At 52.2% G+C, this 27,650-nt stretch overlaps 1 protein-coding gene across 22 annotated transcripts in view; it reads left to right on the top strand.

Moving 5' to 3' along the window:
* Nucleotides 1-27,650, top strand: part of CACNA1D (calcium voltage-gated channel subunit alpha1 D) — a 362,663-nt gene that overhangs the window by 306,868 nt on the left and 28,145 nt on the right. For 17 of the 22 annotated variants that reach the window (XM_061396674.1, XM_061396665.1, XM_061396667.1 and 14 more), the window contains 9 exons: nt 38-134; nt 3,428-3,530; nt 3,841-3,942; nt 8,736-8,866; nt 21,596-21,712; nt 22,428-22,795; nt 23,548-23,574; nt 24,863-25,012; nt 26,175-26,344. In XM_061396674.1, the coding sequence (XP_061252658.1) occupies nt 38-134; nt 3,428-3,530; nt 3,841-3,942; nt 8,736-8,866; nt 21,596-21,712; nt 22,428-22,795; nt 23,548-23,574; nt 24,863-25,012; nt 26,175-26,344 (1,265 nt within the window). Of the gene's footprint in view, nt 1-37; nt 135-3,427; nt 3,531-3,840; nt 3,943-8,735; nt 8,867-21,595; nt 21,713-22,427; nt 22,796-23,547; nt 23,575-24,862; nt 25,013-26,174; nt 26,345-27,650 lie in introns of those variants that run through there. The other 5 variants (XM_061396662.1, XM_061396669.1, XM_061396670.1 and 2 more) reach the window with 4 other exon arrangements.

The following is a 27,650-nucleotide window of genomic DNA, read 5'->3' as shown; positions in this document are numbered from 1 at the left end:
GGTGCCACCCTGCCCTCACGCTGCACTTTGCCTCCAGGGGCAGGATCAAGCACCTGGACGTGGTCACTCTGCTCCGCCGCATCCAGCCTCCCCTGGGCTTCGGGAAGTTGTGTCCACACCGGGTAGCCTGCAAGGTGAGCGTCTTGTTGGCGTGCCTGAAGGCCTCTCAGAGGGCCTCCCCGCTTTAGTCAGCACTGATTAACTTATGTTCTGCGGAGCCTGCCGTCAGGCGCTGGCGGGGTGCTGAGATGAATGTTATGTGGTTGCCATCCTTGAGGAGCTCTTGAATGTATAACTCTCAAGTCACCCTTTCAGCCAACGATAAGGTTAGGAAGGGAATTATGTAATTTGTCACTGGTTGGGAGAAGGGAATGGTGACACTTACATCAGGTTCAGCAGGAGAGAAGTAGGAGTTTGTCAGAGCGGAAAGAGCATCACAGAAGGGGAGCCTAGAGAGCCCAGACGGGGAGGCAGGAGAACAAAGAGTGGCTGGTGTGGCTGGAACACGAGAGAAGGTGGCAGAGGCCTGAGGCCCCAGCTGAGTGTAGCTGCGCGGAGCCTTCTGTGTCATGCTGAGTCTCATGGAAGGAACGTGAATAGAGGTCTGTTCTAGAAAGTTGCCTCTAGACAACAGAGAGGTAAACTGGAGACAGGAGAACACCCAGGAGAGCTGTTGCATTATCTCACTGCAACATATGGCAAGAGCCGGAGGGAGGGCAGTGGAGTGGGCGTGGAGAGGAGGTGTTGGCTTAGGGGTCTGCTTAGGGAGTAGAATGGAGAGGACTTGGTGATCTGAACATCTCCGAGCTGGTGTGATGGTGCACATGGTGACCCTCTGTTGCCAGGGCTCCCTTCCCAGGGAGCCTGCATAGAGCGGTGGCCTCTCAGGGGTGGATTCAAGTCTCTTGCTAAAACCACACTCTTCGTCAGATGGGACTTGAACCCATCTGCACCTCAGATTGAGACTTGAACCCACAATCCCTGCCTTAGGAGGGGACTCGAACACAGTCTCTTAGTTTAAACCATTCACCTGGGCTTACTGAAACTCAGGTTTTTTTGTCTCAATGTGGAAAGAATTCAGTATGAGGCAGAGTGGCTGGCAAAGAGTGAGTTTATTAGCATAGGATGCTTGTGAGAGATACAGGGGGCAGGCAAGCAAGCGCAGCCCCGAGAGCAGAGGTTTACATTTTTATAATCAAAGGAAAAGTAGAGGAGAGAATATCCCCTTCTTCCTCATTTTTAGGTAGATATCAAGGCTGATACCCTTAGTTCCTCTTTTAACCTTTTATGGTGTAACCAGGACCATCATGGTGGTGTTTAAATCGTATGTTTATTAACAAAAGGGTGGTAGTGTATACTAAAACAAGGTAATTGATCTCAGGTTTTGGTATAATATCCCCTTTCACCTAGCTTCTTTTCCCTTTCACCTGTATTCCTGTCACGGCCGCATGCAGATGTGCTGCTCTCCAGCTCCCTGACTTGGTGAATGAGACTCAGACCCCATGCCTACTGTCTGGTGCTTTGCTTGTGTACACTGTTGCTTGGTTACTGGATTCTCTTGTTGAGTGACCGAAGGCTTGCAACAGTCTCCCAAGCTCACTTAGAATTCCCTTCTGTCTTCAATGCCCTAGTGGGACTTTGAAGCTAAGTATTTAATTATCCTGCTCCATTCCTATCACCACCTCACCCCATTCCTGACGTTTTCATATCAGACCATGCTCTCTGTAAGCTCTCCTCGAGATCTGGTTTCTTTCGGTAGAGTTCATGTCAAATCACCTGGAATCAGCTGTAGAAACAGAAAAGGACCCCCATGTTTTAGAGGAGAAAGGTGGGAGTTTGTCTGTTGAAACAGTGCCGTGTAGAAATCCGGCCAGACTGTGCACCACCTGGTCCCCTCTTCCCACAGATCTGGTGGGATTCAGGGTCAGGGGTTCACCTTACCCTCAGAGGGGTGCTAGGCTAGCTCTAGACAGAATCGCAGTAGAGTGGAGTCTACAGTGTATTTCAGGCTTTCAGAGAAATCTAACTCATTTTGCCCTGCGCTGGAAGTCCAGAAAGCTTCATTGGCAAGTCCTTGGGCTCCTTGCCTGAGTCTTTGCTTCTGCTCATCCTGAACTCTGGATGTCAGCGCAGAGAATAAGCCATGGATGTTGACTTTTTCCCATAGATTTCACAGTACCAGGCTCTTTTCTGCTTTCCAAGAACAAGATGAGTTCTAGCTCATGGTTATTGTTTTATGTTTGCGTTTGCAGACCCTTTTATGTAAAAGATCTAAGGAAGGACCTGTGTAAGTAAAAGTGGACTACTTTGTGCTCTAAGGACAAAGCAGTTTGCTGATTCAGAAATTTACCAGGAGATGCAAGTAAATATGCAGGCTGTCCAAGTAAATGCATGCGTTGGAGAAGGAAATGGTAACCCACTCCAGTACTCTTGCCTGGAGAATCCCAGGGACGGAGGAGCCTGATGGGTTGCCACCTATGGGGTTGCACAGAGTCAGACACGACTGAAGCGACTTAACAGCAGCAGCAGTCCAAGTAAATTTCAGGCTGTCCTAGGACTAGGAATTCAGGTAGGGTGAATCCTGTGTACCCAAGGTTGTAGTCCATTGATAGGGAGGAGGAAAAGCTTTTAACATCTTTCTTTTGGGACACCTTGTCAGCCGAAAGTAAGAAATGTGAAACTATTAGTAATTCTAAGTACCACTTCTTTAGCACTTACACCTGCCAGGCACCCAGCTGAAGTGTCTGTGCCCTTAGTGTCTATGATATCCTTTAACCCTGGCACAGCACTTGGCTCTGGGCATGTCATCTGCATCAGCTGGGGCCAGAGAGGGTGTTTTCTCTCATCCTGGTCCTCTCCGGCTCTCAGTGCTGGTGTTACAAGGGTAAAGAGAGGGAAGGCAGGAGCAGGACATGGGGATCCAGCTCTGCAAGGCCAAACCCTCGGAGGAACCACATGGACTTGTACAAAACCCTCCACAGTGGTGTCTCCGGGGAAGGGTCCTTGAAGGACACTCCCCAAGTTAGGAAAAGTAATGGGCTTCATTGGTTGAGGACCTTTGTCTCAGACTCTGTGCCTGGCTCATCATACCTGGTATATCATTTTACCCCCAAACAGCCTTTAAAGATGTGCCCAGCATGGAGGCTTGACCCCAAGGCACAGGGGAGCCAGCTGATGAGAAGGGGAGAGGAATGCATGAATAGTAGGGGACTAAACAGTTAAAAAAAAACACGTTATCTGAGTGCCAGCATTTGTGCTTTGTCATCTCAGAGCCCCTCAAACGGTAGGTGCCCCTCAATGGCCATTAACTTGAATCAAGGAGCCATTAGAAAGGAGCTGGAGAGAATAAACAGAAAATAAATGGAATGGACTGCAGCTGTCCTCGGTTGTTTGCATTCTATCAAGGGACTTTTCTTTCTGTTTACAGAGACTAGTTGCTATGAACATGCCACTCAACAGTGATGGGACAGTCATGTTTAATGCAACTCTGTTTGCTCTGGTTCGAACGGCTCTTAAAATCAAGACTGAAGGTGAGCCCTTCCTGGAAGCGGGACAGGTGGGAGAAGAGGACGGGGAGGCCATGTCCCACCTTAATTCTCACGTGGACCTGTTCTTGTCAGAAGCCCCCCCAGGGGCCGGGGTGGTGCATGGAATCAGGATGTCTGTGCTGGGCCCTCTGGCCAGGCCAGCCTCCTCCACCTTTCTCTCCTCCCTTCATGCTCACTTTGTCCCAGAGAGCTCAGAGGTGACTCGTGCCACCGGCAGCTCTGGTGAGAACAGAGAGGCGTTGCAGGGGAAAAGAAACGAGGCTCATTTGCCTCTCTTGCATTTTGAATCCAGGCAACCTGGAACAAGCTAATGAAGAACTCCGAGCTGTGATCAAGAAAATTTGGAAGAAAACCAGCATGAAGCTACTTGACCAAGTTGTTCCTCCAGCTGGGGGTCAGTGCAATTTATTTCCTAAGTAGCTCTTGACCAACATGTTGGTTTCACTGCTAGTCTCCAGGAATCCCAGCGTGTTTGCAGAAGGCTTGAGGTACCAGCCAGAACATCGAGGCCAGCAGCTAAAGAAGGCCCTTATGGCCATCAGTGTAATGATTTGTGGTAACGTGAAGACCATTCCAGACAAAGGAGAGGCTTCAGTGAGAAGGAAACTGAGACCCAGATCGCTGAAGCAGAGGTTCTCTTGTGGGTGGAGGAAGTCATGTTAGGAGAACAAGCTTGGGGCCTCTAAACCAAAAGCCTGTGTTTTTTGGGGGGGGAGGGGGGAGTTGCCCAAAATGAAGTACTTAAAACTAGTTTCCATATATCCTTCAACATGTTGTTGAAAATGTCTCACAAAAAAAAGCTTTTGAAAAATGGTATTTTTGAAATGCTCTAAGACTAGATCTATTACCCAAACGTCCCTTTAATTAGAATTTAGAGTAGAGATGGAACTAACAGGCATGCTTATTTCTTTTTGTTGTTTATCATAAAATAACTGACTAAACTTTTCTCAGACTTATATATATATAACACACATATATATATAATCCAGATACTGTTTTTCCATTTTTGTTTAAGTACACATTGACTTAAAAGTGGAGGTGGTTGTGTTTTGACTTTCATTTTCGAGTTTTAAAGGTGCAGGATCCGTCTGCTCAGTGCGAACACACCCGGCCTCTACCCCCTCAGCCCCGGGTGTGTTAGAAATGTTTGGTGTGTTTTGTAACAAACTGAATTGCGTCACTCCCAGTGGGGCTGGCTCAGGTCTGAAAGCTGAGTCTGGAACCCCAGGCCAGGACAGTGGCCTCTCCTTTTGAGAAAGTGGCAACCTCTGGATCCTGGGGGATAGTGCAGCTTGCTGGCCAGCTCTGTTCCCCACGTGAAGCCAGAAGCACTGTGAGCTCTTGTTGCTGGAGGGAGCCACCCAGAGCTGGCAGGGCCAACAGCTCAGAGCTGGGAAAGAGGACCCACCAAGAAATGATTAAGGGAAAGCGTGCAAGACAAAACACCAACAGAACCAAACAAAAACTCCCACCCAGAGAGAGGTGCCTGGCTCCCCACAGGAGAACTGACCCTGCACCTTTAAAACAGCTCTTTGGTTTCCGTTCTTTTCTTTTTAGCTGCACACCCAGGTGTTCGCATGGCTGAGACGAATTGCTTTTCTTAAATTGTTGTAACAATGTGCTTGAGCTTTTTCTGCAGCCTCCATTCCTTTCGAGTCTCAGTCTTTCAGAATATTCTGAAGCAATTCTGTTTTAGGGTGGTGGCATGGAATCGGAGTTATCTCTTGCCAACTGTATTCCCCTACATATTTCTCACGATGCAGATGCATGCTTCAGAATAGTGGGCTGTACCTGTCTCGGGGGAACCTTCCTCGCAGGCCCCGCCCCCCCCGTCTCACCTCTCTTGATGCACCACCCTCCCTACAGCCCAATCTCTCACATCAGTGCCATCCTGGCAAGGCTCACCTGGGGAGAGTCATTCACATTTCTGTGGAACTTCATTTGTTTCTATTTCACCAAGAAAAAAAAGGGGTCTGGAATTTGCCTCCCTTCCTTTGATCAGCTTGTAGCCCTACTAGGCTTTTCTTGAAGGCTACATAGTCTTCCTCTTTCCTGGCCCAATGGTGGGCCCTGCTTTTCTCTCTGCATTTCTTAACGTGGATTGGGGGATAGGGTGACAAGGGTTAATCTCTTCCAAAATGGCAGTCAGAGCCCTGGAAAACCTGGAAAGGAAACAGCACCTTAGTAGGGATGGGATGCTCAAGAAGTTCTATGGCCCAGGTGGTGGATGTGCCAAGCATAGAGCTTATCCAGGCTGATGTCAAATAAGGGCTCTTGTCACTGAATTTCCGAAGGTGGAGACTTTAGGCTTTAGGGCAGAGGCTCTGGTTGAGTTGCTGGGCAGGGTTGTAGCATCTGCGTTCACCCTTTGCCTCTTTGTCTTTCCTCTTACCTTCCCAGTAGATGAGCCTTTCCCATCCCGTGGAGCACTTAGAGAAGGGGGATATATTTACGACCCTCTGGGCCAGCGCGTGGGTAGCTCCCATGGCGGAGGGACTCGGTGTCCACGGTAATCTGGCCAGAGGGCAGCAGACTGAGCCAGGCTAGCCCGGCACCTGGGACTGGCCTTTGTGGGGCACTCAGGGAACCCTTACAGCCCTGGTGGGAAAGCAGAGTCAGGGCCCATCTTAAAAGGCCTTGCCAGCACAGGGGTGATGTGAGGCGCCCCCAGCTCATCGGGAGCTTGATGAGGTGATGCTCAGGAATGAGCCTGAGAGCCAGGCCAGAATGCCGGGCTCCGGCGCTGCCTCTGGCTGTGGGGACAGCCTGTCCGCTCTGTCCATGCTGAGGTGTCTCGTTTCCCATCCGGATCTTGCTCGTGTTCTCAGCGCCGCTGTGGCCTCCTGCCGAGTCATGGCTCTTCCCCTGTCCTCCCAGGGGCTCTTCTGTCTTCGGACCTTCGCTCCTGGACCTGAATCTTTGGCTCCTTTCCCCTGAGGAGCGTTCAGAGCGGTGACCCCATCGCTCTCTGAGGTCCCGGGCCCAGCCGGCCTCCCTGCACTCACTCCTTTTCCTTCTTTCTCTGTCCTGCTGTAGCTGTGAGTTTGCTGTCTTAAGACTCTTCCTGAGCCTGGTCTCAGTAGCTCAGCATCTCAGTGCAGAAGGTCAGGTAGCCCTTGGAGGCCCTGCTTGCAGAGCCCTAGGTGGGCACCTCCGCCCTGGAGCTGCCCCTTGGGCAGAAACACGATCCACCCTCTTCACTGAGTACAGCGACCACCACCCCGCCACTGCCCCACCCAGGTTCTGGGCCAGGGAGAGCCAGGACTCTCCCATAGGAGCCCCCTTGGGCCCTCTAGGCTAGCACCATCCAGGCTGAAGGGGGAGAGCAGTTAGGCCTGCTTTTGCTGGAAGCACCCCAGCGAGGGATGAGATGGGCTTCCTGTGAGTATGGCCGGTGTTTTTGTGGGAGCCCACAGGGGAGACTAGGGACTCTGACTGGCAGAGGCTGGCTGACCCTGGGATTGTCGGGCCGCAGTTGGTCCGCCTCCTGCATGTGGCCTGGTGGAGAGGTAGACTTCCCTGGGGAGAGGCAGCCCCACAGCACCAGGAGGCTCTTGGGGTGGAGCTGGGCCATCCCTCAGGGAGTCAGTGGGGTGGAGAATGAGAACCCAGGTCTGGGAGGCCCATCTCCCAGCTCACCTGGCCTGGAGCAAGTCATGGAACCTCTGTCCACTCGCCTCTCACCTCCCTGCCTCTGCACAGGGCATTGTTAGACCATTTGGACCAGCCCTAGACCGATGAGGGCCCTGGGTTTCATCGCTGCCCAAAGGCCGAGGTTCGCTGGGGTGACCCCTGCGCTGCTGTGGGACTTGCCTGGCTTGGGTTTAGAAGGACTGTGACACACTTCTCCAGGCCGACCACCCCCAGGCATCCTCTCACACAGTAACCCTGAGCAGCTTCTGACAAGGAAGTTGGGGGCAGGCAGCCCAGAGTGGCCCAGCAGTGTCCAGTCGCGGACATCCGTCCCCACACAGGCAGGAAATGCACCCCCCGGGCACACCCCCAATGAGGGTTCCGGTGTCCCGCACCCTGTCGTGGTTCTTGTCCTATTTCAGTAGGTGCACTATTGGAGAGCTGTTAGATAACAGTGGTTCTGATGGCAGTGGTCCACCGTCACCCGGCCCCCGGCACTTAGACTGCCCAGAGCGCCCTACAGGCCTCTTGTCCTGGAATCCTCACAGCTTCTCCTGAGAGGCTCAGGCTCACTTGTGGGTGGGAACACAAGCCCAGAGAGGCCAGGGCCTCTACCCTCGATGGCACGTGAGTCGCAAGGGCAGCCTGGCCACAAGTCGAGCGGTGCTAAAGCCTGAGGGTGGCAGCCATTCTCCCCCAGCCTCTGCAAGCCATGGTCACTGGTCACCAGCCTCGTGGGCACCCTGGGCAGGTGTGGGGGTGAGCACCTTGGGAGAGCAGGCCTCGTGGAGACCCCGGGCACACCGGCACTGCCAGGGTGGTTTCCTGGGAGACAGCAAGAGCCACTGTTCTGCCTCATGCATCGCCTTTAATCAGGCTCAGCGGAGGCCCAGCTCCCCGGGCACGCACGGTGGGGCTGCTTCTGAACAAAGCAGAGACAAGGCAGCCAGCTCTGAGGTGAGCTGCAGCTGTCACTCGCAGTATCGAAAACAAGCAGTTCTGAATTACAAACCGAGACACGGCATGTGGAGGCTACTGGCAGAGAATTAAGGGGGCACTTGGAAATCTGGGTCTGCAGTCACTTTTCGGAATCGGCCTCTCCTTCCGAGCTTGCCTGTCACCTTTCTGAGTTCTCTATCTTTCTCTCCAGGCATTGGGGTTTGGATGGTTAATTGTCCTTGGTGTTCGCGGTAATTACACATGCAAATCCCTATGCACGGGTGAAACTATGACCCATGAAGCCTTTTTTTTTGTTCTGTAATTTTCCTTTTGAGTCAATAACCGAGATGGCACTTCATGGTGTTACTAATACGCTGCTCTATGAAACTCATGACAAGTCCATTATTTTCTGCAATTTTGAGTATCAGTTTATGTAACTGACTCTAATTTTGAGGCTTAACTGCTTTGCACAATCTTGCTTTTCGCTAGATTTAGTTTCCTGTGTCCTAAGCTGAGAGCTCAGTGCCCCTGCCCCCTCCCTGCCCAAAGCAAGTGTTGAGGCTCTTGGTGCAAATGTGCTGATTCGGGAGAGCTCTGTCTGGTCTCTCCGTTTAGATGATGAGGTAACCGTGGGGAAGTTCTATGCCACTTTCCTGATACAGGACTACTTTAGGAAATTCAAGAAACGGAAAGAACAAGGACTGGTGGGAAAATACCCCGCGAAGAACAGCACAATTGCCCTACAGGTGAATTGTTGTTTTTGTCTTTTTCTCTTTTTCACTAACAATTTTACAAGCTTTATTGAAACACTAGAGAGCTGACTATTCATGGTTGAGCAGTTACCACCAGGATTTTGTTTAAACTGAGATACTGCACACTCCCCCAAAGGTGGGCTAGCCATTTCTGGGCCACCAGGTAAGTGCCTCCCCATCCCTGCACCCTCTGTGCCCCCGCATCCATGCCCACCGCAGCCCGGCCCGTGCGGTAGGACCCCCCCCAGGACAGCGGCCAAGGCACACCCCTCGCGGGAGGGGAGCCAGAGCTGCCCCACGCCCTGTCTCCCCCGGGCTTCTCCAACAGCAGCGTCCTCCAAGCAGGCACCCACCTTCCCCCGGCCCTGGGCTCGGGCCCTGGCCGCCCACGAAACAGCTTTCCATCCGAACGCAAGTGCTTTGTTTTGTTTCTGTTTATTTCTTACCCCACTGCTTGTTGGTTTTTGGTCCATCTCAGTAACATCCATCACCTCCTAGTGTGTGTGTGTGTGTGTGTGTGTGTGTGTAAGCATGTGTGTGTGTGCAGCGTGTCTGTGTCTACGTGTCGTCTCCTGGTGGCTGTGAGCCTTGCTGTGCAAATGCTGTTCTCTCGTGACCCAGCCAGCCTCTGGTCCTTACAACTGCCCAGTCTCCTGGAGGGGGAATGTGGCTTTAGGAACCTCTGGTTTTAACCTCTGGTCCATGTATTCAAGGGTGTAGAACCCTCGATAAGCGCAGAGCCCTGGTGGGAAGCAGGTGTGTAGGGAAATGGTGTCCTGGTGGAGACCGGTGAAAAGAGAGCTAGGAAGGGCAGTCTGTGGTTGCAGTGATGGAGAAAGCAGGTGGAGGAGTGAGGCAAAGATGCTGAGACTACAAAAAGGGAACTACAGAGGTTGGCAAGCTGTCAGAAACAACTCTGCAAATGAATCGCGCACCCTGTCATCTCTGCTCTCCGAGTAGCTTGACACAGAATGTTTGCCTTTTATGTCCCTCTTACCATGTGTGTCTTAAACTGGGTCTTGTTGGTATGGGTAAGGTTCAATGTGAAATAGTCTTCTGCATTTTTTCCGGGGAAAATGCCCAGCATCGTTTTGTGTTCTCAGTGATGGTAATTACCAAAGTGAAGGCTTGTCTGTGATCTTGCTGAGAGAGAATGAATGTGAATGATGATGAATGAAGGGAGGAATGTGAGGTATGTGCACCCGGTGGATTAGGAGATGACCTTGTGTGACAGTGACCTGTGGATTCATGATTTGACCTGGGCTTTGCCCAGACAGCTGTAGGACAGGGGGGAAAGATGGATGCTGAATCTATCAAAGAACATCTGCTAAAGGAAGCTTAGTGAATCTGAGGCGCAAATAGCTGACTGTTGCCCCAGATTGTGGACTTTCAGTAACACTGTCACCTCTGACCTGTCCAGTTTGCAAAAATGACAACCCTTCTCCTGAGCACAGCTCACACGTAGCCTTAGAGAGGCCAGTCAACTGAAAAGACGCATTTGCAAACTTGAACAGGTCTGGTCCATGTGTTCTAGAGGGTGGTGTGGCCAAATTGGGTGCAAAGGCAGGGAGTGATGATCACATTTCTGCACGCTTCTCCCTAAAGCAGCCCAGATTCCAGGGTGTCGTGGTGCCCACCCCCTTACAGGAAACCACTTGCTGTTCTCAGATTCTAGTTGGTGGGTGTGGTGGGGCTTGACTTTTCTGGAAGGGGAAACATACTCTTCCGTGGATGGCTGTGTCATCATGTATCATAAATAACCAAGGTGTAGTGCTGTGCTGAAGAGATTTCCCTTTTCCATGGAAGGCAGGTACAATGACCACTTGAAGACAGGGTTATACCTTTGCTGAGTCCCCAAGGCTTCCTAGTTAGAAGGCTTCAGTGCTCGCTCTGGAGGTTGGATATAGTGTTTGGATGTTTTAAGACCTGAATGACAACACATGCCTATGTAATTAATAACCACGTAGTGGGGTGGGTTTCACTGAGTCTTTAAGTCAAAGGTTCCAATGATGCTGAAGCTGCACATATGCGTCATGGCTTAAAAGACTATTGCGTTGTCCCACAGTCATGTTTTTCTCCTGGACATTTTTCATTTTGTTGTTTGTAGAAAGTTTTATTTCCTTGGTGAAATTAAAATATTTCCAGTTAGGTACCAACATCAGCACATTTCCACATGGTTCCATTGGGAGTTGAGGCTGTGACTATACTTTATGTTGTGTACCCAGCCTAGTAAATTAAGTTGTCTTCATAATCTTGACAGATACTCTGGAAAATGCACTTGATTCTGCAGCAGGCATTGAAAACAGAAAAATTTTGCCTCCGTGAAGGATAGTTCTCATTACGTTTTTGGTCCTGTGCTGTAGGAAGGGCTTTAAATGTATCCTGTCACTCTGCACTTAACTAGCAAGACGAAGCACTTCCTTTCTGAATTGAGGAAATAATACGAGCAGATGTGATGTTAGGGAAACAGGGTCAGATGGCAGCAGGAGGAGAAATGAGTGAGCCGTGTCACTAGGACAGGAACACAGGTCCTCAGAGGAGCTCCTCACAGTGGGCGTGGCCTATTAACAAGTGGGATGAGGTGGTCCTCCCTGTGTCGGGGTGCCAGTAGACCAGCAGCTCAACTGCTAATGAAAAGAGGAGCACAAGCCTCGGGTGAGCGCCCGAGACGGACGTAGGCCAGTGCTGCTTGTGCCGCGCAGGGTGCATCCGTCTGAGCAGGGTCAGAGCTGGCCCACGTTCTTTGCCCCCACAGTGACGCGGCTTTGGCGGGCACACGGCTGCACTCTGGTTATCAGCCCCGTGGGCTCCATCTGGTCTCCCTCTGTTCAGACCAACTGCAGGGCCCCTTCTCCATGAAGGGGGGGTGACTTGAGGCGCTCCTGGATCCCGTGTGGGCAGGAGCTCGGCACCCGGTGTCCTCTGGCCTCTGTGGTCTGAATGAGTGTGCAGTTTCCATCCGTCCATCCATCTTCATCAGTAAAGCCAGCCTTCTCTCCCGCCCCTCTCCAGAGGGGATCAGAGGGAAGCTGCATCAGGCTTTTTCTTTTTCCTCCCTCATCCCCTACGTGCCATATTCACTTTAGTTTAACTCAGCCTTTGCTCTTCATCCATTGTTGCTGCATCCCAGTGACCTGCAGATTTCCACCTGGATCAAGCAACTAAATGAACACAAGTCCACAGCCGTGGAAACTCTGTCCCCTCCCCAGCAGACAGTCTGCCCCGTCAGGCTTTCCAGATGAGGACCACAAGATCCAGACACGCATTAGCCCAGTATCTCATGGATCGAAAAAGAGAACAGGTCCCAGAGTGGGGAGAGTTTTGTTCATTTCTTTTTCTTTCAATGTCCAAGGATTTCCTTTATGCCAGAGACACTCTGGTAGAGTCTGAGGGGGAGACTGTTTCCCGCTCAGCCAAAATGGGAGCCTGCCCATCTTCATGACAGGAAGATTTGAGAGGGCTGTATATTTTTTTTTTCTTACCTGTTTCAAAGTTAGGTTTCAGGCTTGTAAAGAATTAGACAGGTTTTCTCACGTGAAAGCCTGAGCCCCAGCTGGCAGGTGGTGGTGTAGGTGGCCCAGGGGAAAGGTGGGCGGTGGATCGGATCCAATGACTCCCTCACACGGCCTCCTTGGAGGGACTCAGGCATAAGCCAGAGGGAAATCGGGGTACTCCACAGACACGGACCTGTCACGTATCTCACAACTGTCGTGTTAGTCTCAAAACTTAGCAAGGTTTTTTGTACTTTTTTTAAAGCATGATTCCATCTAAAGCCATAAAAAGGCTATTTTTTTTCTTTTTTAATCTAAGAGAAGAACAGATGCTAACAGATAAGATTTCACTGGCTGATTCATTTGTTTCAGATGCTTGAACGGATGCTTTAGAATTTTCTGCCTGAGCTACAGCACCAAGCTCGTTAGTCGGAAGGCGTTTGTGGCTAAGGCCTTGAAAGGGAAAAGTCTCAAGTGGGCTTATTTCTACTGAAACAGCATTTCGGGAGAAATGCAGGAAAAAGCAAACCCAAGGCCCCAGAGAGATCCCTTCCAAGCAAAGCACTCTTCCGGAAGGTGGAAGCGGGGCCGTGGCTCAACTGCGGGGCCGTGGCCTCCTGTCGTGGATGCTGCTCACGTGGCTCCTTCTCGTGAAAGGGAACGAGCGGGGCTTAACAGTTTTCCCTTGCGAGCAGAGACTCAGAGAAAGGGAAAGAGTGAGAGAGAGCGAAGGAGGGGGCAGCCGCCCCAAGAGAAATGAAATGAACACAACTTCCTGATGCTGGCCAGTAAAAAAAAAAAAAAAAGATTAATAAAAACGATTAAGCAGACCTGCCTAAGGTGGGCAGCTGACTCCATTCCAAAGTCCTGCATCCCTAGTTTGCCCGAACTACCAAAGACTGGCAGGCCCCTCGGCGCTGGGCCGACAGAGTTCTTTTTATATATGCCAGGCCATCCTGACCATCCCACTCAGCTCTCTGCAGTGACGTGTGCACAGTGCAGGGAGACGGGGGCAGGACAGGAAGCGCAGACACCCCCATTTACACTGACACACACACCTGCATGCCCAGACCAACCCAGGTGACACCTCAGGTTCCATCTTAACGCGTCCGCGGGAAACACCACCACACCCCAACCTCATCCGACATTGTCCGTCTCTAATTCAAAGCCAGTCCGGGGATGCCTCTTTGGAAGCAGTGTGGTCCAGTTTCAAGGACACTGGGAGTCAGGGGACCTGGGTTCTAGTCCCAGTGCCAGCGTTCACTTGCTGCGTGACCTTGGGCAAGACACTTAACCTCTCTGTGCCTCAGTTTCCCCATCTGTAAAATGGGGGTAATAATGTCGACCTACCTCACAGGGCTGTTGTGAGGAATAGCTAAGTGATTGTAAAGCACTTTGAACGTATAATTGCTTATTATTAAGACTACAACAATAATAATATCATATGCCTGTTTACTACCAGAACTTTAAGAAACTCTTGTTTTTCTTTGATCTTTTGTTCTGTTCTGTATTTGTAGTGATCCATCGAGAAAGAGAATTCCCCCCTTTTTGAGATATCTAGGAAACGTGTAAAGATATAAACAGAAGTAACTCAGGTTGTTGTTTTCTCACATCTCACAAAGGGTATATTTTTGCCCAAGAAGTTGCTTTGCGAGGGGGCCCCATCTGAAATTCTCAGCCAACTCCAAGCAGTGGTTGAGGGGTCAGTACACCTGACCCTGAGCCCAAGACGCCCAGAGGAGTCAATCTGAGTTTTGGAGTCAGCATTCAAAAGTAACCTTAGTGTAAGACCCCGAGGTTCCTGAAGAGTCTAGAGAAGAGAAGGGTTACAAGCCACAGTCTGTGCAGATTGGAGGTGTGTGTGTGCGTGTGTGGGGGGCGTGGAGCCCTGGTGCGTGGGGAAGCCCGGCTCCTGGAGCCATATCACCACGGGGAAGAGCGGTGCAAGCAGAAGTCCCCCGGGCCTGTCCTGTGCGTGACTCAGCCCCTCCCAGCCGTGAGGTCTGCTCCAGTGTTGTCTTCTGTGCTCTGACCTTTGTCCCACTGGGGAAGCAGCCCTGGCCCCTGATTCTGCTTCGACATGCACAGACTGTTGGACGTCTAGGAGCTCGAGGTGGGTTTTCCTCACAGCAGAGTCCATGGGATGGGAGAAAAGGGCTGCCTTTCTGACACAGCACTGTGGGCGGTGACGTGGCATGGGGGTGACCCCTGTGAGGATGCTGAGGTACATCTGGATGCTGACAGTGGTGGCCCCTGGTACCTTGAGTCTCCTCACCTCCTGCTGGCACCCCAGGCCCACTCCAAACCCCTCTGTGAGTCAGTCACTGAAGGGCTAATGCCTGCCTTAGTGGGGACCTCTGGGGCTTGCGGAGGTTTGGTCTGAAGGCCCACCTCCACTCTGGCTGGGTAGTGCCCAGGATGTACCAGTTATAAAGTATTTGGTGTGTCATAACTGAAGAAGAAGCAGCCCTGTGGGCACCTGAGAAGTGTATCCACCATCACAAATGACCCCTCTGTCCCCCACCTACTCTGATGTCAAGTTTATTAAGCACTGAAAGGATGTACTTGCTCACCCCCCACGCCCAATTGTGTCACCCCATGTCAGAGGCCTCAAGTGACCACCTGTCTTCTAAATCTAAGTCTGTGCACCAGAGCCTCCACAGAAGAGCCCTAAGCGATTCCTGAGGCTGGTGTCCCCACACACATATCTCCACGGTCCTTCCACATGAGTAAAAACTGGAACACGGTAACTTTCTAGGTGGGACTTAGGGAAATGCAAGAATCTTGCCCCACGTGGGCCAGGTGGTGGCTGGTAGCTGAGGCCAGTTGGTTAAGGACAGTCAGGAATCGCAGGGGCCGCCTCCCGCCTCAGCTCCAAACGAGGCTTCCCTGAAGCCTGGGCGACAGTCAAGCTGTAGACACCTCTCTCCTTTTCCCTAAAATCTTAGCTTCTGCTAAGGTTTGGATGTAGAAAAGCTGTGAGAGACGAGTCAAGTGGAGTGTGTGAGACTGACAGCCTCTCGCAGCAAACTCGGTGCCCGACACCAGAATCCATGGTGCTAAACTCTTAACTAAGCTCCTGGATGGAAGACACGACACAGGCCAGAGTCCATCGTAGGACAGCATGTGTAGGATTGGACCTCGGGCTCTTAAATAACTTACTCTATGATGTGACCTAATTAAATCTTCAGTGGATCCGCAGGGTTATTGGGCACTCAGTTGTCTGCTCTTAAAAGTAGAATCTTTCCTCTCTGAGAAGAGTGGTTCTTATTTTCACGAGTCTTTGAGATGATAGAATTACTGAAAATAAGGAAAATTACATTACGTAATTGCAAAAGGTGTGATTTTTTTTTTTTTTTTTAAAATCGGGGCATGTTGTTGAATAACACCCAGCTCGTAGCCCTCTTTAGCGCAAACGTGTCACAATTCAGTCATCCATGGGTGGGAACTACCTAACACGCTGTGCTAATTCGTTGTCCATGGCACACCGTAGCCCTCAGAGAGGGGGCTGTTTGGGGTAATGGGAGGATAGGTCATTGTAAGGCACAGTGAAGGCCAACCATGCCAAAGGCTCACTCAGAGAAGCCATGGGGGGGCATTTCTTCCGAAAGTATAGAGAAAGACCCTGAAGATTCACAGGAGTTCTGGATGGGGAAGAGCCCAGCACCCAAGGAAGAGATGCTGTGGCCTGTCCCTGGGTGGGTTAGCTGCAAGTTCTCAAACGTTTTGGTCTCAGGAACCTTTTATGCTCTTAAGTACTGAGGACCCTTATCTATCAGTATTTACTACATTAGGAATTTAAACAGATTTTTAAAACCCAGAATATGCAAGCACAAAGATGCTGGAGAGATGAGATCCCCAGGGGTCAAGCAGCCTTTTGGAACACCCCAGTGTGCTTCTGGGAGAGGATGAGGGCGTACAAGCATCCTTGTCTTATCATGCAAATCACAGTGACCTCCTGCAGGGGTCTCAGGGGCCCCAGGGTCCTTGGGCTGCACTTTGAGAACTGCTGCTCTAGGGGACTGAGCCCACCCCCCTAAAGGAAAAGGGTGCTGGAGCCTTTTTATAATCTCGCCCTACCCTGAACCGTTCCCTGCCTTCCAGGCCCGTGCCCAGTCCCAGCCGCGTTCAGACTAAGAGTCATACCCTGCATGCGTGCTGTTCTGGAAGAATGGTGGCCTGAATTCGTGTGTGAGAGCGAAGTGATTGTAAGGATCTCAGCTCCTGAGGGTGGCATGGCGGAGATGAGAATGTGTACTGAGGATAGTTTTCATGGTACCGAGTGATTGTCTGTCATAGCTGTAATACAAGAGCGCAGCTGGGTTAGTGGGAAGAAGGGTCACACCATGATTGGGCGGCAGCCACAGTCGTGTGTGATCATAGTCGTGTGTGATCACAGTCGTGAGTGAGCGCGTGATCGCGGCTTGATCCCAGCATTCTTCTTCATAGACCCAATACCGTGGGGTTGGCATGGTGTCGCTGGAGGCTTGAGCATCAGGACTGCTAGTTGAGCCTTGACTAGGGTGGGCAGGTCACTTAACCACATGGGAATAATCCTGGCCCCCCACCCACACCCTTCCTCCCAGGATGTGGTGGGATAAAGAGTGTGATAGCACTCAGCAAAGATTCTAGCAGAATAGGAGTCGTGACTGGTGACTTCTGCTAAGCCCCATTTTAAGTAAAACTCTCTGTTTTCAGGAAACTGGCAAGCGTTTCCCCATTTCTGGTGTTAAAACTACAACCAAGAAGCAAGGTGGAACTAAAACAGAGAGCTCTGTCAGATTGTTTGCAGGGAAATGTGATAGGTCACTTTAGGCAATTTATTTAAAGTTTCCTTTATGTTTTGAAGTGAAGGTAACAGACTCGCTGCATTCGGCGCAGTGTCCCCCCTGAGGGTAACTTACATGGTAGCTGTATGCCTGACTTTGCAGTGAGGGTTGGAATCACTGTGCATGACTCACGGGGGTGCTGGGCTCATGATGCTAGCCCCTGATGTTTATATATAACTCGAGGGCTGTTCATAATGTTGATAATGGACGCAAAGGCCACACTCAGAGGCGGAGAGCGATGACAAAAGAAGGGGTGTGCCTGTGTGTGATAAGTGTGCATGTGGACATGCGGGGGAGGCGGAGGACCGCTTGTGGATGAGCAGGTGTGTTCTGAGAGAATTGAATCTCCAGTTCTTTTCTGTTGAGGGAGCTAGTCTAAAATGATCCCTTCTGATTGGGGAAGGGAAGAATCCGGCTAAAGGGTTAACCAGAACTCGCCTTGAAGGAGATGGCTGAGCAGGGCCAGCCCTGGCTGAGCGAGACCTGCCTGTGATAGAGACCAGGCTCTGCTCTGCCCGGCAAGGGCTCTTGGGCTGAAGCCTGGAAGCCTGGCACTCACACCCGAGGATGAATGGGCTGGCTCAGTCCCACCTGGAGACCCACATCTCTTATCTGCACTGTTACAGTGTAGGTTCAGGGGGTGGTTTGGGCGTTTCTATGTGCTGAGAGCTGGCAGACCACCGGTGTGTGTGATGACGCTAGCTTAGGGAGGCGAGCAGTGAGAGCTTTTCTAACGCACCAGGTAGGAAAAACTTACCCCTGAAAGAGGGTGAGAGAAAAGAAGGTATGTGAATGTTCCTATTTGAGGTTAGAACACCATAACATAATGCAATTGCTTCAGAAATAGATTTTATAGTTTGGGGGTGTTTTTTTAGACTTATTCATTAGAGTAAATATCTATAAAATTCCAATTAAATGGTGTCTAACATTGAAAGCAGCAGTCTACAGGCAAAATGCCAACATTTCTTTGTTTTTTAAAAAAAATATGAGAGCATCTAGGATTTAAAAATCAACCAGAAACTAGGCTTGATTCTGTTTAATATTTTATATGATTGGACATCTTAAATCAATAATGTTTCTATTTTATAGCAGCAATTCTGTGTTTATTCAAAACCATAATTCTGTGATGTTACTGGAATGACTTTATATGGCTTTGTGTTGGTTTAAATGCTAATGGCCACATTTCAAATTAAAATAGTATTTTGCTGATAGAGGTAGACACAAACATGACATATGAAAGAATAGTTAATTTTCCTGATTGTAAAGTGTTTTATTTCAAGGGAAAAAATGTTCTTTTTTTAAGGGCTGTGGGGGAAAAAAACAAAACGTTATCAAGGGTTTAAGATAGATTTCTGCACTTTCGGAATTGGAACTTGTGCCTATGGAATTTTTGGAGCAGCCTAAGCTACCTTTTAGCTTGATATGTGTGCTAGAAATTTTTTCATTATCATGTTTTGTGATATGTAATAAATTCAGGGTGCTGTGCTTAAGCTTCGCTTCAAGTTTGGGAACATGTGTTTCCCTCATTCCAAACCCTGGCAGATACCCTCCCTGCTCTGTGGCCCCTCCCCTCCCACCCCACTCCCCACCTGTCCTTCCTTAGACCCCCTGTGAAAGAATGAAGTCAATCCCTGACTCTTAGAAGGTATGTTTCTTCCTCCGTGGAGCAAGCGAACTATAACCGTGATTTCTGAGCCTCTGCTTTCCTGTCTGGGAAGAGTGCTGCGTTCTCTCCTCCTTTGACGTCTCTTTAATAAACATGTTGTCTTTATTTGTCTTTGGAAGTGGCCTCCTGGGCCACCTCTCAATTTTCTCCATGATTTCTGTTGGAAACAAATCTCTGTCCTGTGTCTGTTTACTGCTCTCTCCTAATCCTGTGTACCATTGAAGACATGCTGGAGATAGTTTTTGTTTTTATTATGCAATTATGTCATATGTGTATTTCAGTGAAATGTCAAACCATCAACAGAGGATGATGTTAAAAATTATCCAAATAAATAGTTTTCTATTTCTTCTAATCAGACCTAGTCCAGTCAGTTGAATGACAGTGATTAGGACTCTCTGCTGTTATTTAAACAGAGTGTCCCCAGCCCACAGTGCCTTGGGATGTGGATTACGGTACCTAATTTACCTGATGTGTAGTCGGTGCCTTGTCACCTGTGTGTGTTTTGTGCAATGGCAGTGGGTGTCTCAAACCTGGCATCTTATTTGGGAGCCTCAGAGCGGGTAACAGCTTTTTCTTCCCAGTGATCCAGAATCAGATGGTGAAACCCTGGTTTAATGTATCATTCCTTGATAAGTGTGCCCTAGAGAACACTGCCTGGCTGACTTGCAGGCTCTTCAGTACCGCTGGGCTCGCCCTTGCTGCCCAGGCCTGCAGCTCTGTTGTGAAAGAGCTTTCACCCACTTGGCATTAGAGTTGCCTTCTTGATGCCCCCCTGAGAGTGGTATGGGTGTGCCTCTAAGAGAAATGATTTCCCAGGCTCAGATGTGCTGGAAGCTTGGGTCCTGGGAGACTGTATATGCATGTGTGCACGTGTGTGCCTGTATGTGTACCTGTGGGCACGTGTGAGTGTGTGTCTTGTGCCTGTGATCAGAGGGACAGGTGAGCGAGGGGCAGTCTTACCACACCACGGAGTGTTCTGGGTTTGGACCTGCAACACCTGTGTCATTCTGTGAGACCACAGCATTCCTAGCTGGGAACCTTAAAGATTTGACTCCAGGCCACAGTTTCACCCCCACAGGTCATAAAATGGAAAAGTCTGCTGCTCCTATGTTGAAAGAATGGTTCAAACCAGACCCAGCCTGGTTGGTGCACCATCTTTGAAAAGATCCTCTCCTAGGCCGAGGGCTGCAATGAACAAGGCCATTTTCACGGGAGCCTCTTGGGCGGTTTCATGCACCTTTCTGTTCTAAATGAACATCCCCCCGCCCCCCACCACTGGCATCTGCAGGAGGCCCATCTGAGCATTCCCACACGAGGGGCTCAGCCCTGCCGCATCTGGCAAGACTGCGGCCACCATCCTCTCTGACCCCCACCCCACCCACTCCACTACCAGGCGTGTCTCAGTTGTGGTCCTGACACTTTGTCTATGTCCTACACCCACCCACTGCCAGGGCATGCGGAAGAAGGGCAGGGCAGGGCCCCCTTCTCTGCACACTGCCCTCACATTGGGAAGTATTAGCTGCAGATGGAGACCCGCACAGCCAGACCCCGGACGTCCTTTACACCTTTAGCGGTCACTGAGGCGCAGACAGACTGCCAGCACCTTAAGGGGTGCTGCCTGGATACAGGATGGGTGACCTTAGACCAGGGGTGGGGAGGAAATGCCTCTCTGAGATGCCAGTGTTTTTGTGGCGAAGGATTGAGTAACGGTACTGTCCCTATTAAGCTTGCCGGTTTTCTCCAAGTCTTTGGTGAAAACATAATTTTCTTGGAGCCAAGAGCTACCCCTTGCCCACAGATAGTCTGTAAGCATCTTAAATGTTTCCCTAACACAGTTAGGTACAATGGGAGGCCTTTTCCAGGCCCTGTCCCGAGGGAACCTGGGGCCCAGGGTGAGGCAGGCTGGTAGCAAGGGCCCTGGGGAAATGCAGGATGTCTGTGAGGGGCCTGAAGGGCTCACCTGGTTGGTCTTAGACCACCTCCAGAGGCTGGAGCCCCTTTCAGTGTCTTGTGGTCTTCAAGAGGATGACCCAAGCATCGGCCATTCTCAGCCTGAGCATAGGCTGCAGGCCATGGTGCCCACAGGGCCACGGAAGCCGGCCCTGCACGTGGCCCAGGTCCGTGTGTGTCTGTCCACTGTGCTGTGGTCCTGAGTGTGCTGTGGCTGCGGGTGTGTTGTGTCACTCCCTCACTCCCATGGCTTTGAAGCAGAACCACTGGCCTGGACGGCTGCTTGGTTTGCTTGCCCTCTGGCCCCTGCACTCAACTCCCTCATCCGGAACACGGTCAATGAGCCCTTGCCCACCTGCACTGGAGAGCAGCCAGGCTGTGCCCCTCGCCCCACCTGAGGTCTGGGAGGTGGCGCTCTGCCACCATGCTTCCATGGACTGTCATTTAGACCTGGGCCTGGGTTCTTGGCCATGGCAGACCCTAGTATTGGTAACCAGGGCCTGTTTCCTGCGAGTGGAGGTGTTTGGAAAGAAGGTTACTGGCCTCAAGCACCCCAGCCTGGGCCATCTTGAACTCCCGACCACACCCTATATCCCTGAGCCCACAGGGACACCATCAGGGGCATTCAGACAAGTGGTCAGTCCCCTGGACTGTCCTCAGGAGAAACCTTCCTTTCCCACAACTGACTCAGGCAGGAGCACAGCCAGGACCCAGGCTGCCCCCCGCCCTCTCCCCCGCCCCGGCCACCCGTGTCATCTAACTGGTTTTGCCGTTCTCATTGATCTAGGCGGGATTAAGGACACTGCATGACATTGGGCCAGAAATCCGGCGTGCTATATCATGCGATTTGCAAGATGATGATCCAGAGGAAACAAAACGAGAAGACGAAGAAGATGTGTTCAAAGTAATTATTCCACGCCTAGCTACACACTGGCCACTTGGAAATAGCAGGGCAGGAGTCCAGTTGGGGCAGTTAACGATCTGCAAGAGAGCCTGGAGGACGCACAGCAGCCCCCAGGCCTAAGGGGCTTATGGGCCCTGCCTTCACCCCCCGCAGCAGACGCTCCCCATCCCCCAGCACCCTTTCCAGGGCCAGGCCTCCTGCTCTGAGCTTGCTCCTCTGCCGCACACTGGCCACTTTGGAGGAGCTTGGCCACAACCACTGGCTGTGGACGAGCATCCTGGGTCCTTCTAGCAGCTGCCAGCCCTCCCTACCTGCTCTCTCCCCACCGGGCTGGCTCTTTGGTCTGCCAGCTGGCCCTCTGCTTCCTAGCCCCTGGCCCAGAGACATGCCTGCGGCCTGGCCTCAGCTGCTGGGGCCACCGACAGCCCTGCTGGGCGAAAGTCCGCTTACCTCGGAGCAACTGGAAGAGCCCCTCGAGTGAGAGCCACGTGCTTGCTCCCCAGCTCAGGAATCGGTAACCTTCCTCATTTCAGGGGGACCAGCAGCTACACACAGGCACCCCGATCACTGAGACACTCAGATTGTTTCCCAGGGATCCTACGGAGCTTACCTAGAATTTGTTTTTCGTGTAGAAAAAAAAAAATATGACCTAACATAGCTAGCCTGCATCAAATATTTGTTAAATTACCTGGTGTTGTCTCCCATTATTTTGCAGAGAAATGGTGCCCTGCTTGGAAACCATGTCAATCATGTTAATAGTGATAGGAGAGATTCCCTTCAGCAGACCAATACCACCCACCGTCCCCTGCATGTCCAAAGGCCTTCAATTCCACCTGCAAGCGATACTGAGAAACCGCTGTTTCCTCCAGCAGGAAATTCGGTGTGTCATAACCATCATAACCATAATTCCATAGGAAAGCAAGTTCCCAGCTCAACAAATGCCAATCTCAATAATGCCAATATGTGCAAAGCTGCCCCTGGAAAGCGGCCCAGCATTGGGAACCTTGAGCTTGTGTCTGAAAACGGGCATCATTCCTTCCACAAGCATGGCCGTGAGCCTCACAGAAGGTGCAGTATTAAAAGGTAACATTTCAAACGGGTTTGCGCTTGGTAACGTAGTGTCGGCCCCAGGCGGCTCTTGCTCACTCCATCTCCAGCAGAGGCGGGAGATTCCCTGTGGGCGCTTCCATGAGCACCTGTGAGTGCCCTCAGGTCCTAGCTTCTTCAGGCACTGGCCACGTGATGGTCCCAAAGGATAAAGGGCCACAGGCCAGCTTGCAGCCTGCCCCTTAACACAGCATCTGCAAACTCGACCTTCCCCAACTGTCCCACAGACTCAGGGACAGGGATTGGCAAACTTGCTCTGTAATGGGCCAGAGCGTAAACGTTTTAGAGTTGGAGCACACGCAGTCTCTCCTGTGACTACTCAACTGTGCTGTTGTAGCAAGAAAGCTGCCATGGATAGTACAGAGACACGTGTGCAGCTGCGTCCTGATACAGCTTTCTTTGTGGACAGTAGAATGCCAGCTTCATACAGACACATGCAACAAATGACTTTTCTTCCTTTGATTTTGTTTCGGTCCTTTCAGTTCAGTTCAGTAGCTCGGTCGTGTCTGACTCTTTGCACCCCCATGGACTGCAGCACGCCAGTCCTTTAAAAAGTCTAGCTTGTGGGTCATACAGAAACAGATGACGGCCTATATTCGGCCTGGGAACCACAGTTTGCTGAGTCCGGCTCTGGGGAGTAACTTGATATATCCTTTGTGTAAAGTTTGCTGGAAATATTTTAACTTTTATTTTCTCCCTCCCTCCCACGTTATGCCTTTCCTGGATAGAACCCGCTATTATGAAACTTATATTAGGTATGTGCTTGTTGCCTATGTTGATGTGTTAAATACTGTGTGCTCCCGGTGGGACCAGAGGGCCTCTCCAGTGCTGGGAGGTGACTGTGCCCTGGGAGTCAGCTCGCGTAGTGTAGGCTGGTATGGCCCGGGGCTGTGGATGCAGAGCTTTCAGATCCATATCTGCAGAGACTGCGTTACCATCCAGGGGCCCACATTCCCATGCCACGTGCCCACAGCTGTAGCCCCACAGGCCTCAGCGCAGTGCTGGGGCAGCAGCAGACCTGTGGAGCTGGGCAGTCGTTATGCTCTGTGGGGTTGAGCCTTTTGTGGGGGCTTTGTGAAAGCGTGACCCCTCACCTCCTGAAGAGCAGGGCCTTCCTTATCTCCCTACATGCAGAGGGCCCTGCTCCCTGCATGTTGAGCCCAGTGGACTTGTGGGTAGGATGGTCATTGTGTTGGGGGTGGGGACGATGACCTCTGGGTTTAGTGATCATCAAGGGGGCAGTCAGTGGGGCTGGAGGAGGGTGGGAGAGAGTGAAGAGCTTGGGGGACCCAGAGTCTTCTGTTTGGAGAGCAGTGACAGCACAGCACTGGTTGCCTGTGCTGAGGGCTGAGGCCAGGACCTCTGGGTTTCATGCCCCATCACATGACAGTCCTGGGGCAGGGCCGTCTTTGGAAAATGCAACGAGTGTTGTCCAGGAGAGTCTCTTTCCCCGGGACACAAAGCTCCTGTCAGCCTTGCTGGGTCAGGGGCTCCAAGCTCTGAAATCACCCTGGGCCTGGTGCCTGTGCCTCCCAGGGACCCAAGCAGGCGGCCTGGGAGCCCATTGCTCCAGGTCTCCAGGTCTGTTCTCTTGTTCCTTGCCCAAACTACATCTACTCTCTCGGTTCCCAGGCAGGCCTCTGAGGGTAGTGGTTTGGTGCTAGAATCATCAAGGCGCCGAGAGAGAAACCCCTCCCTGGTATATACGTGTATACACACACACACACACACCACACACAGCCACACAGTTCCCCCCACACATACACCCCCCACACCCCATACACACACACTCTACACACACTCCCCCCACACCCCCACCTACAACACACACACACACACACCCCTCCACACAGGCGTGTGCACACCTAGCCGCACGCACGCACACACACACACGCCCACCACCACTGCCAGAGGCAGCAGCAGAGTCCATCCCCGCCGAGGCAGGAGCACTCCGCGGGCAGAGATGCTCTGGCCACCTCGAGGCACGGCCAGAGGAGCTGCCACCACCCGCCCGGCCGCTCAGCCCCTCTCTCCCCACTGCAGGTCTGACTCAGGAGACGAGCAGTTCCCGACGATTTGCCGGGAGGACCCGGAGATACACGGCTACTTCAGGGACCCCCACTGCCCAGGGGAGCAGGAGTATTTCAGCAGCGAGGAGTACTATGAGGATGACAGCTCGCCCACCGGGAGCAGGTGAGGGCTCCATCGCCCGGGGACTGTCCTGGCAGCAGGGGCATGGTCCCCAGGCCGGCGAGTGGTGGAGTGGGGGCCATTCCTTCAGGCCTGAAGGCTGGGACTCATCGGCCCAGAGCTTGGGCTGGGTTTCACGAACAGCTCCTGCTTCTCGCTCCCATCAAGGAGGTCTCTCCTGGAGGTGAGGGGACGAGAGGTTAGAGGGGCATCACTCAGCAGATGAGCCTCCTGGGCTTCTGTCCTGGAGAAGGCATGGGTGGGGTAAAGTGGACATTTGCTGTAGGACATGTATGGACAGCAGGTGGTACAGGGCACAAAGGCCTGCACCTCTTCCCCGTGGACTGCATCTCACCGGGAATGGGGCCCATCCAAGTGGACGTGTTTGTGCAGTGAGGCCCCTTCTGACCTCTGAGATGGTGTTAGATGCCAGCCTCACGCTCCAGGCCGGCCACAGTCAGAACCCCCCTCCCTCCACTGTCCACCCTGTCCTCCCGTGGGCCTCGGGTTGCCTGACTTCGGGAACCACTGATTCTGAGCCAACCGCATTCTCAGTTTCCTTCTTCAGGGCCGTGGCTCAGAGCACCATGCCTTGGATCCTCTTCCCCACCTCTGCTGGCCTGACCCCACCCCCTGCAAGGGCCTGCTCCTCCCTCCCTCGACTGGAACTGAAAGGACCCCCACCCCTAGAGCTCATGGCCCACCCCAAGCCCTGTCTTCCAGCGCTAACCTTCTCCAGCCTGCATTAGAATTCTGCGTGCATGGGGTATTGGCTCTGCTCCCTGAGAGTGGGGACTGTGTTTCATGCATTTTCTTGTCCCAGGCGCCATCCTGCCGCCACCACCTAGCCACGGGTAGCCCCTCGGGAGAGGGTTTTCCGGGAGAAAGTGGGGCTAGCGCAGCCTGCAAGGCACCCACAGTCCACATCTGAGCCGGGACTGAGGCCGCCCAGGGAGGGAAAGCACGCGCCTTGCTCCTCACAGTCCTGCCCTCCGAAGTGTTTGTAGCAGCCCTTGTCTTCCTTCTAGAATCTTCTGTGGAGCCGAGGGCTGCGTTCTTAGCTAGTCCTGCTGTGCCAAGGAGGTGGGAGCAGACTGTGGATGTGGTCTTGTTAACTGGGCTCTCATGTGCCCCTGCTCTCTCTCCTGGCCTTCTCGGCCACCAGGCAAAGCTACGGCTGCGGCTACTATAACTGGTACCTGGGCAGCAGCTTGGACTTTGAGCGGCCTCGAGGCTACCATCACCCCCAAAGCTTCTCAGAGGACGACGACTCGCCCGTTGGCTACGATTCCCGGAGGTCTCCGAGGCGACGCCTACTACCTCCCACCCCTACATGTGAGGCCAGATTTTTTGTTTGGGATCCAGGCTCGCAGAGGGTAGTGTGTCTGTCCACCTGCCCCAGCCTGGGGGGGTGGGCCAGACATGGTCAGGGGCCTTCAGTCCTCAACACCAGGCCCCTGGGTGGAGAGGCTGTTGGTTTTCTTTTCTTCCTCATCCACGTGCCACGTGGTAGGGCTAGAAGCGCTCCGGTGCTGAGAACAGGGGAGGCAGTGTAGGCTCCATGGTCGCACAGTTTGTAGCACTTGAGGAGGGGCTTTCTAGGCACATCATCATTGCCTTTGAGCTTGGGGTCTGCCCTGATGGGTGGGCAAGTCCTGCACATGGTTTCGACAGGCTCACTCCCCAGATGGGGTCACAGGCTCTCTGAGGGTGGAGGATGGGCCCGCCTGCTGAGTGGACTTGAGCCCAAGCCTCTTACCAAGGCCCAGGGCTCTGAGGAGCCTGAGGGTTGGTGGTGCCCATGCCTCCTCCTGTCTCACCTCACTGCCCCCCTCTCCCCCACCTTTGCCTTGGTCTGCCAGTGCCCCTGCTGGGGCCTTGGTGGTGGCCACTAGGGTAGGCACTCCCATCCCAGGGCCGGAGAATCACATCCTGCGGAGAAGGGGCAGGGGCCGGCTGCTTTTCGGGGACACGTGGCATCACCAGTACTGCCAAGAGAGCTGGGTTACCCCGAGGACCATGGGCTGGGGAAAGAGATGAAGCAGCGGCTCCTGCCATCTCCTGGCTGGCAGCTTGATTTTGGACACGTGGACATTTTGCTGATGGTTAAGGGATATCCACTTCTGGCTTTGCTGAGGAATGAGGTGTGTTTTGGGGTAGGACTCTGATCAGTCACCAGAAATAAATGAGACACATTGGCTCTGAGTCTGCCATCTACATGCATAGTAACAAGTTCAGCTGGGTGGTGCCCAGGCCCGTCTCTCCCCAGCTGTCAGCGTCCTGCGGGCAAGTGCAGTCAGACCCATATCCATGGTTAATATTGAATTTCACAGCCCCAAACACAAGCTGCTGAACAGAGCAGTGCTGGGCTGTCAGTCCTGGATGGCTCCTGTGCAGGTGGGCTGAGCCCCGGGCCCCGTGAGTGCCGCTGCCCTCCTGTCGCTGCCTTTTCTCCCTTGGGTGGTCATGATTGTCTCCACTGTTCACAGGTGCTGCCTCTGTGAGTCAAGGACCCTGAGTGGGCAGCTGGCTGCCCTCTTTATTTATAATTGTGAATAGGTGAAATGCATTGTATTTGTTCTCCTGCCCATGTATTCAGATCTCTGGCAGGGTGACCAATGGAACTCCTATGTGCTCAGCT

Source organism: Bos javanicus, chromosome 22, assembly GCF_032452875.1.
Source record: "Bos javanicus breed banteng chromosome 22, ARS-OSU_banteng_1.0, whole genome shotgun sequence".
In the NCBI taxonomy this organism is placed as follows: Eukaryota; Metazoa; Chordata; class Mammalia; order Artiodactyla; family Bovidae; genus Bos; species Bos javanicus.
The sequence above is the reverse complement of the archived record's forward strand: the minus strand, read 5'-3'. Positions and strand labels throughout refer to the sequence as shown.